The sequence below is a fragment of the Octopus bimaculoides genome, chromosome 9 (genome assembly GCF_001194135.2).
Source record: "Octopus bimaculoides isolate UCB-OBI-ISO-001 chromosome 9, ASM119413v2, whole genome shotgun sequence".
Lineage (NCBI taxonomy): Eukaryota > Metazoa > Mollusca > Cephalopoda > Octopoda > Octopodidae > Octopus > Octopus bimaculoides.
In genome coordinates, this window is record NC_068989.1 from 28,692,273 (window position 1) to 28,702,604 (window position 10,332).

At 37.0% G+C, this 10,332-nt stretch overlaps 1 protein-coding gene across 2 annotated transcripts in view; it reads right to left on the bottom strand.

Annotated features, from left to right (window-relative positions):
* The window catches only part of LOC106880424 (alpha-N-acetylglucosaminidase), an 80,737-nt gene that overhangs the window by 62,286 nt on the left and 8,119 nt on the right, over nt 1-10,332 (bottom strand). For both annotated transcript variants that reach the window (XM_052970511.1, XM_052970512.1), the window contains exons 4-6: nt 7,788-7,949; nt 2,537-2,602; nt 95-158 (exon numbers count right to left, since the gene is read on the bottom strand). In XM_052970511.1, coding sequence (XP_052826471.1) covers nt 95-158; nt 2,537-2,602; nt 7,788-7,949 — 292 coding nt within the window. The remainder of the gene's footprint in view (nt 1-94; nt 159-2,536; nt 2,603-7,787; nt 7,950-10,332) is intronic.

A 10,332-nucleotide genomic window follows, 5' to 3' on the forward strand; every position in this document is an offset into this window, starting at 1 on the left:
CAGACAGACAGACATAGTAATAGGGAAAGATTAACTGTTACTTCCATAAAATCAGACAAATGTATAACGTTTTAATTTGCAAAATTAACTTTACCTCTTCAATTAACATCTTCCCAATTGTATTAAACATGGGGTCTTGGAAGTCTATGATGTAAATACTGGAAAATAATTAGAAAAATGCATAAGTAAGTGTAAAACCATATCATCATCATCATCATCATCATCATCATCATCATTTAACATCTGTTCTCCATGCTGGCATGGGCTAGATGGCTTCACTGGAGCTGGTAAGCTGGGGAGCTGCACCAAGGCTCTAGTCATCTGTTTTGGCACAGTTTCTACAGCTGGATACCCTTCCTAATGCCAACCACTTTACAGAATGTATTGGGTGTCTTTCATGTGTCACTGGCACAAGTGGCTTTTATGGCTCAGTGGCACAGTGCCTTTTATGTATCACCAACACAAGTGCCTTTTATATGTCACTGGCATAGATGCCTTTTATGTGTCATTGGCACTGGCTACGATTTCACTTGGCTCTAACCAAACACTGATCTATCCCTAGCTTCCACATTGACCACTAGATAAGGGAGCAGGGAACCCTGTCAAAGGCTTTCTCCATATCAACAAAAGCCAAGTACTGAAGTTTATTTTTGGCAAAATTCTTCTCCTGCAGTTGCCTTACTAGGAAGATAGCACCAGTAGTGCTTCTCCTTGGCACAAAACCAAACTGCATTTCAACTAGGCTATCTCCCTTCCTAATTAGTTCAGCTATGACCCCCCACTGTAACTTCCTTCACCTGGTCCAACAATTTGATACCTCTGTAATTATTTCTGTCTTTACCTTTGTAGCTGTTGACTATAATGGTACTACACCAATCCTTAGGTATAACTCCCTTGTGGACAACCTAATTAATTATACAGGTAACTAGGCCATATCCTATTCCACTAGATATTTTAAGGATCTCAGCAGTGTTGCCTGATGGGGCAGCAGCTTTCCCTGTCTTCATATCCTTAATTGCTTTATCTACCAAGCTACTGCAGCCTTTCACGGTAGCACTTCTAAGCCTCTTTCTTTACAGAATCACTAACTGCAAGTGAACTATCATCCATGCAAACACACTTCTCTCCTATAACATCACAATTTTCAGTCACACAGTCTTACAATCTGGAACACCTCAAACCTCTGGACTTCATGCCACAGAACATCGGCAAATTTCTTCCTATCTGCTTCTCCTCTAGCTAAATAAATCTGTCTTCTAGCTTCCCTTCTAGATACCTGATATAGTTCCCTGCTACCACCACTCTTCCAGTCCTTCCAGACCCATTTCTTTGCTCTTGTATATAGATAGTACAATATGTTTGATGTGGCTCTGTGTTATGTTATCACAAGAGTTCAAACAGAGATGAAAGAATACAAGGTCTATACATTTATTACATAAAAATATATTTAATTCTTCTTTTGATGATAATACATAGAATCAAATTGTAGTAGCTAGCTGAACGAAGTAATCTTATGCAAGAAAGTGCAGAGATAGGAAATGTAAAACAACAGTAAAGTGGTGGCTGTCAGTCATATTTGCTATGAAGCATAGAGAAATAGATGGACATAGCAACAACGTGAATGGCTCCAAATCTAATCAACTAAGAAGCAAAAAGCTGGATTAGTAAGCTATTTTTATTAATAGAACACTAGACATTCTAGAAACTTCTGAAAGAAATGCCAAGCTTCTTGAATAATTAAGAATTAAGTTTCGTGATAATGATGTTTTGAGAAACTTAGAAAGGGAGGTTAATCTATGATCTTTCTTGCAAGGGAGACCATTCAACTATTTATCTACACTGTTACATTCTAATGGCTCTGCCCACTACTAAACTGTTCCATCACCATGTCACTTGAGGTCTGGATGGGACGTTGCACCAGCATATATAATAGAACGAAATATTATAAAGCTGATTCAGCCATCATCTTCTTTACCTTCTTGAGTCAAGTCCAGTTCAACCGAGACAACATATAAAAGATCCTTTGTTACTTTGATCCATTTTAATCATGGAATTTTTAAAAAACAAATTACTAAATAGAATTCTTCCCTTTTTTTTTACTCAGCACCATCAGAGAGTCAATATGCATTCTCTCAGGGATGTCAGAGATGTAACACATCTCTTACTCTCTTTTCTCTTTGCCTGGCAACCTTCACAGATTCCACTAACTACCAATGCCTAGCTGGTCAGCAATTACATGTCTCTTGCAAGCCTTTATAATCTATCTGCCTCCTTTCACATCACCTTAGTAAGTAGTAAACTGTCTGCAACAAAATATAGGAAATATTAAAGTACCTACAAAACATGAGATAACTTCTGCTCCAGGATGTCACTCTAATCTACTTCATAAAAGTTGTTAAAGAAAGATTTTGTGAAAGAAGGGACAGACATAACCACTTTCACTTTTCCCCATAGAAAATAATAAAAACTTGTTGAATTATAATAATTTAATGAACTAAGAAAGAAAAATATAAGAAATCCCATTTCATCTTCTTACCCAGTATAAGGTGGTTTAAATCTACTCCAGTTTGGTGATTTTGTTACTGTTGTATTAGGATAGAGTCTAGAAATAAAACAAAAAGAATTACAATTGAAGTTACTAAAATATAATATATACATATACAGACACACTCATGCAACAATACACACATACACACACTCACATGTCAAGTTACACATGAGCACTACTGGTAAGATGTAACCCAGTACAACCAGTTGCATAGTCAGATCCTCAGTAACCAAAGAAGCAACTGCACCAACCCCATTGCATGAGGAGGGGGATTTTTTAACCAACTGCAAGATGAAAATTAAAACCTGTTAAAAGGCAGATGAACTCAGTAGAGTCAATAACCATCTAATACATATATACAAAAACATGTATGTATTGGGTCATCTCATAAATAATGCAGTTTTTTCAATTGTATGAACTAAAAGTTGGAGGGGACAGGATAAACTACCTGCATCAACTTCCTATAAAAGCAGGTAGTAATTTTACTTTGTACTTATTCTTAGTGCAAGTTTTGAAGAGTGTAGTTCGATTTTAACAGTTAATTTTTCAAAGCTATAATGAAAGTGACAAAGGAGTATATTTGGTATATTTTGCTTTACGAGTTCAATAAAGGCAACAATGCAATGGAAAGTGCAAGGAATATTAATGCAGTATATGGGGATTAGACAATAAGCATAAGCCAGTGTCAACAGTGGTTCCAGAAATTCCAACTACAGCCTAGAAAATGAGCCTCGTCCCAGAAGATCTGTAGAGCTTGACGAGGATGTTCTGCAAACCCTGGAGCTTGCAGAGAAGATTGGATTTGGTCATTCAGCCATTCATTGACACCTGCATGCCATCAGAAAAGTCAGCAAATTGGGTCAGTGGGTCCCTCACAAACTTTCCAAGTTTAATCACGCACAGAGAGTGAATGGGGGTTCTTTTTTGCTGTTACATCTCGTGAATTAACCTTTTTTGGACTGAATAGTAACTGGTGACAAGAAATGGGTTCTCTATAGAAATGTCAAGCACCAAAGACAGTGGGTAGAGAAAGGAGAAACATTGGCACCCCAGGCTAAAGAAGGTCTTCACTCACATAAGGTGTTGTTATGTTTGGTGGGATCTGAGAGGTTTAGTCCACTGTGAACTTTTAAACCCAAACCAAATGATAACAAAGGAGATCTACTGCAAGCAGCTTGAGCAACTTAAGTCAGCACTAGAAGAAAAAACGACCATCTTTGGTTTCAAGACAAAAGGTGTTCTTCCATCAGGATAATGCTCAGCCACATACAGTAAGGGTGACATTCCAAAGGCTGGATCAGTTTAAATAAGAAATGATGCCCCACCCACCATATTCACCAGATATTGCCCCACCTGATTATCATTTTTTCTGCAGTCTTCAAAACCATGTGGACAAAAAAAATATGAATTCTGTAGACAAGGTCAGAACAATACTGGAGGAGTATTTTTTATCATGAACAAGTGAATTTTGGAAGAGGGTCCTTGCAAGTCTACCAGATAGATTATAGAAAATGAAGGAGAGTATATCAGGCTGGGTAAAAAGTAAGCAATGTTTTGAAACAGGAAATTCATCACAATATATTTCAACAATGCAGAAATTTTATTCATCAAATTAAGTACCATTACAATGAACACATTTTTGCCAATGAGGTACAAGTTTAATACAGTTCTATATTTTAGAGATGAGGAATTATGTACATTATTTACATTTGATGGATATTTGTCCTCATCTTGTTTGTTAACACAACGGTTCGACTGATATACCCTCCAGCCTTCATCAGGTGTTTTGGGGAAATTTCAAACCTAGGATCTCATTCCTAAGGTATTTTTCGATGTTATTATTATTATTATTTTTATTATTATGGTCACTGCCTGGAATCGAACTCAGAATCTTGGGGTTAGTAGCCTGCGCTCTTAGCCACTATGCCATATGCCCATGGGCAATTATGGAGTGAATTTTAGGGCTTATAAATCAAATATTCTCCTATCCTTCCTTAATACCGGTTCCCATATGCTGTTCATATCTGCACTTGGTCTGCTTAGAAGGTTGTTGTGTCCTAGCATATGAGCTGCTTCTTTTAGTTTTCGTATTTTCCAATGGTGTTCTCTGCCTATTATTTTAACTTCATCCCACAGAGGGAGGTGGTCTCCATTTTTCCATACATGATCAGCTATACCCAATTTATCAATATCTCCTCGTGTCACAGCTTTGCGATGTTCCTCTACTCTTATTTTGAGGGGGCAACATGTTTCACCTACCACAGCTGCATGGGATGGAGTACACGCAGTTCTTAGTCATATTCTCTTCTATTGATAGTTTTACTCGAAGGAGATATTTGCGAAGTGTTGTATTACTTTTGAATACTGTCCTGAGTCCTGATGTCATATGGGCCACATATCTTTTGTATCTTTTGAGAGAGGCCTTTCATATAGGGTATTCAGACTGTGGACAGTTTATCGGTTTCATCCTCTCTTTTCTTCCTAATTGGATTGGAGAGTATGCTTTTGGAGTAGTTGTTGCTTAATAGAGTGTTACTGAGCTAGATCATTTCTTCGTGGTGGGTATCACAATCGCTACTTATATTCATTGCTCAGTGTTTTAGGCACTAAGCAATCCCTCTCTTTACACTGTATGGATGGTGGGAGATGAAGTTGAGGTATCGTCCAGTGAAGGTCGGCTTGCGGTATACGGATGTCCTGAATCCATGCTTGGTGCGTGTTATTAATACGTCCAGGAATGCTAGTTGATTGTCTTTTTCTTTTTCCATTGTGAACTGTATGGATGGCTTCATTGAGTTCACATGATCTAACAGCACTTGGACATCTTCTTGGTGGGGCCAGAGTATGAAGGTGTCATCAACATATCGCAGCCATAGGGTTGGTTTTAGTGATGTTGATTCTAAAGCCAAATTCTCAAAGTATTCCATGTATATATTGGTGATAATGGAAAACCCATACCTAAACCCTCTTCTTGTCGATATATATTGGGGTCCATACTGAAGTAGGTAGTTTCTACACAGAAGGTTAACATTTCCATCAAGTTTCTTATTGGTAAACTAGTGCGTTCTTTTAGATGGGTGTCTGTCACTAGTTTTTCTTGAATCACCAATAGTGCTTCACCAGTTGGGACTTTGGTGAACAGATTTATCACATCCAGACTCACCATCTGGTTGGATTCAATGGGGGTATCGTTGATCAATTCTGTGAAGTGGGTGGAATTTTTCATGTATGATGTTGACTTTCCTGCTAATGGACTGATAATATCCACAAGGAAGCAGCTCAGTGGATGACAAGCTGAACCTTTACAGCTCATTATAGGTCTTAATGGAATACCATCCTTGTGAATGTTAGGAAGACCATACATGTGTGGTAGTTTTCTGTAGTGTTGAGTCAGTAGTCTGTACTTCTCTTAAATATAGAACTGTATTATGAATTGGTCAGGTTATGGAGAAGAAGCAATGAGCAAATTTCATATCTGTGCATTTTCTGATTTTCATTCAAATTGTGTGGTAACCATCTGCCGAGCATTTTTGATTTTCTGATTGCATGCAAATGGTTGCAGGCAGTTTTCTGACTAACTTGAAATTCTTTTTCCAGTCTTCAAGTGGTTTTACGTGGATCTTTCTCAGTGACAGTTTTTAATTGACCATCATCGATGACAGATGGGCATCTACTATGCTCACAATCTTTAAGGCTCAGGTCTCCACTGTGAAATTGTTTAAACTATTTTTGAGCTGACCACTCACTGGTCGTTTCCTCACCAAACATATCATTGATATCACAAGCAGTTTCAGCTGCTGTACATCCTTTTTGGAAGTTGAATAGTAAAGCTGCTCGAGTATCACGCTTTGACAGTTCCATTTCAGATGGTGAAAAAACATCAATGTTAATTTGTTGATGCATTTGGGCAAGTCTATGTCTGTATTATCAGACAATTGAAAAAAATCATCATCATCATCATCATCATCGTTTAACATCTGCCTTCCATGCTAGCATGGGTTGGACGATTTGACTGAGGACTGGTTTAACCAGATGGCTACACCAGGCTCCAATCTGATTTGGCAGAGTTTCTACAGCTGGATGCCCTTCCTAACGCCAACCACTCCGAGAGTGTAGTGGGTGCTTTTATGTGCCACCGGCACAAAGGCCAGTTAGGCGGTACTGGCAATGGCCATGCTCAAAATGGTGTATTTTATGTGCCACCTGCACAGGAGCCAGTCCAGCAGCACTGGCAATGATCTCGCTTGAATGTTTTTTCATGTGCCACTGGCACAAGTGCCAGGAAGGTAATGATCATGCTCAAATGGTGCTATTTACGTGCCACTGGCACAGAAGCCAGACAGCTGCTCTGGCAATGATCACACTCAGACGGTGCTCTTAGCACTCCACTGGTACAGTTGCCCCAACAGGTCTTTGCAAAGAAATGTTTTTAAAAAATTCAAAACTCTGAAAAAATCCAGTACAAATTCTTCATGGTTCAAAACGTTGCTTACTTTTTACTCAACCTGATATTTTAAATTAAAGAAGAACTTTGTTTATCTTAATTTTGAAAAATAAAAGAAGTATTAAAAAAGCTGATATATATATGGGATAACCCGATATGTGTGTGTGTTTATCGGTGTCATCATTATCATCATCATCATCATTTAATGTCCATTTTCCATGCTGGCATGGGTTGGACGATTTGACCAGAGCTGGTAAGGGCAGGTGTTGCACCAGGCTCCATTGACTGTTCTGGCATGGTTTCTATGGCTGGATACCCTTTCTTATACTAACCACTCCACAGAATGTACTGGATATGATTTTTATGTGGCATCAGCATCATTGCGTTTAATGTATCATGAGCACCAGTGCTTTGTATGTGACACCAGCACCATGCGTGTGCATGTATGTGTCTGCATGTTGCACACGCATGCATGCAAATGCATATCTCCTGTTTTTTATTGCTTGTTGCTAGTTTAAAGGGTTCAATTATTTAGAGAGTTGCATTCTCTCTTTTCTCTCTTTGTAATACAAGTTAAGATTCAAATTTCTTAGAGCTACTGTTAAGAAGCATCTTAACTACACAGCCAAGCATGTACCTATCACTTTCCCAGTAGGATGTGATTTGAGGGAGAATTGCTGGTTATTTCTAGCATATCACTAAACCACATAGATGTTCTCACATTAGCTTGAAAGTACCTCTGTTTTATATCCATGGAAATTAGTGTTAATGAAACTGATGAAAATATGGACTTACTTAGTGATGCTGGCTGGCATATGACCTCCAAACCCTGCCAAAATAGGGATCATGCCTAACTTTCTCATACGATCAAGAATGCGATGTTGCAGAGCCAGTTGGTCATTGATCCAGGTTTGTGGCAGTGGACCACCCCAACCTTGGATATTCCCCATACGAGACCTTAAAGTCAAAAGAAAAATTTCAAAATATTAAGTATTAAATTTAATATGTTTGAAAGAAAGCAAAACAGATGCATGTCTCAGAAATGATTTACTATTTCAATCGTGGTAAGTTTATATTTGCAGCAATACATATATCATCACCCTCATCATTTAATGTTCATATTGTACACTGAATTGGGTTGGACAGTTTGATAGGATCCAATGGGCCCAAGGATGGCATCATGCTCCAATTTTTGTTTTGGCATATTTTTACAGACAGATGAACTTTTTAATGCCCACTTTACAGCAATACTAGGTAACTTTTTCATGCTACCAGCACTAGTGAGGTTATCACACAGCTTTTACAAGACAACAATCCGATAGGGGTAGCTTTATGCAAGGATATGGGAAGTCAAAGCATTAAGAAAGGAGCCAGAGCAAAAGCAGAACAGAGAAGAGTTACAACTTTACTCACATTTTAGAAAAGAGGGGAGTGACTGGGTGGCATTGGAAAGATAAATATAGTGGTGATGAAGAGTCAACGTATGGGGTAGGTAGAAATGAGTGGGACAGAAGGAGCAGGTTTGTGGGACATTGCAAGAGAGTAGGGGGAGGGAGAGATGGTGAATGGGTGAAGAGGGTAAGTGACCACTGTAAAGATTGGTAAGACTGAAGAGGGAGATGTAGGGAATTGTGGATAACTAATGATGAATAAGTTATAGGAGAAAAGAGAGAAGTAGGAGGTGACTGACAGTGTAGAGTACCAGAACAGCAATGATGAGAAGGAAATGACATGTGGTTGGGTAGATTGCAGGAGTGCTGTGAGGGAAGAGAGAAACAAGCATATTGCATAAGAGTGAGAGACATATTTAGTGAAAGAGGGGATATAATTTGGTGGCTCAGTGAGGGGATTGATCAATGAAAGTGTAGGTGGAGAGACAGTAATAATGGATGCAGGATGGATAACAAACAAAATGGTTCTATGTAATAATAATATTTTGAATTATAATTAAATTAAAATTTAAGATGTACAAAATATAAATATATATAAAAAATATAAATGTACATAAAAATACATGGGTATATAAATGCATATAAAAATGTATGCGTAATTGAGTATAAATATTATGAAAGTCTAAAAATTAAAAAGCATCTATGTCAGTTAGGTTTTTAGCTAAAATTATTGCTTTATTTAATATAATAGGTAATATGGATGCATAATAATTGTTAATATCAAATTGTATAAATGATAGGCTAGTCTTATTAGGTAGTAAATGAAACCAAGAGATTACTTCTCCTGTATTGAACCATAAATTAGAATTAAGTTTTTTCTTTATTATAGGTATGATTCTATCTAAAATGTTCTTTCTTATTCTTCCGAGGTCTGATTTAGTAGGACAAATTAGTCAATGGTAGGATTAATATTGAAATCTTGTTTATGGTCTTTTAGGTTAAAGTGTGGAGTGTTTGGAGTATATATTTCTGTGCGGTCTTTGATATCTAGTTCTTGCATAATTATGGAATGTTCATCGTTTAGTATATCTAATTGTGATGGGTTAGATATTTTATAAGATTTGCATAATCCATTATGTATAAAATCATTGTATTGTGTAGGAGTAATAGAATATAAATTCCCAGTTTTATCTGAGAATACATGTATATTAGGTGATTTTTTAATATTTTTTGTTATTTTATTTAGAATTGTTTGATATTTAGAATGAAATGATGAAAATTTTATGGATTTTATCAGTTCTAATATTTTGGTTTCAAAATCAATTAATAGTGGGTTTTGTGGAGGGTTTTTATAGGATTTGAGTCCGTAATTATTATTATTCTTTTGGTGTTTCTTATTTTCTTTGTTGTCATAAAAGAATGCCTTCCATCTCATTCTTTTGATTAGGTCATTTGTTTTCTGTAGTAATAATAATAAGTAAGTGTCATTAGATGGAATTGGTATATCTTTCAATGAAATTCCTAAATATTGTTTTTCCATGTTGGATAAATTCAATATTAAGTGCTCCTTATATATAGAGCCGAGTATAAATTTTATAAAGAATACTAGCAGAAATACCCGGCGTTGCCCGGGTTAAAGAGAATAATGAAATCTAAAAACGCCATCTAGACTACGCATCATCTTTATATATAGAGATGTATATACACACACGCACCCAAACACACGTATATATATGTATATCAATATAAATATATGAAAGTCAATGAAGTTTCGTAAAAGAAGGTGATCATGTACATACTTTCTTGCTGTTGTGATTATAATACCACATTGTAAACTATGTTCCTTGTTTTCCTTGTGGAGCATATACAAATAGGTTTTTTGTTGCTGCCCACTCTTGAGCAGCCAACATACAGTTGTCCATGTGAGAAGCAGGGCTCTTCCAAGAGAA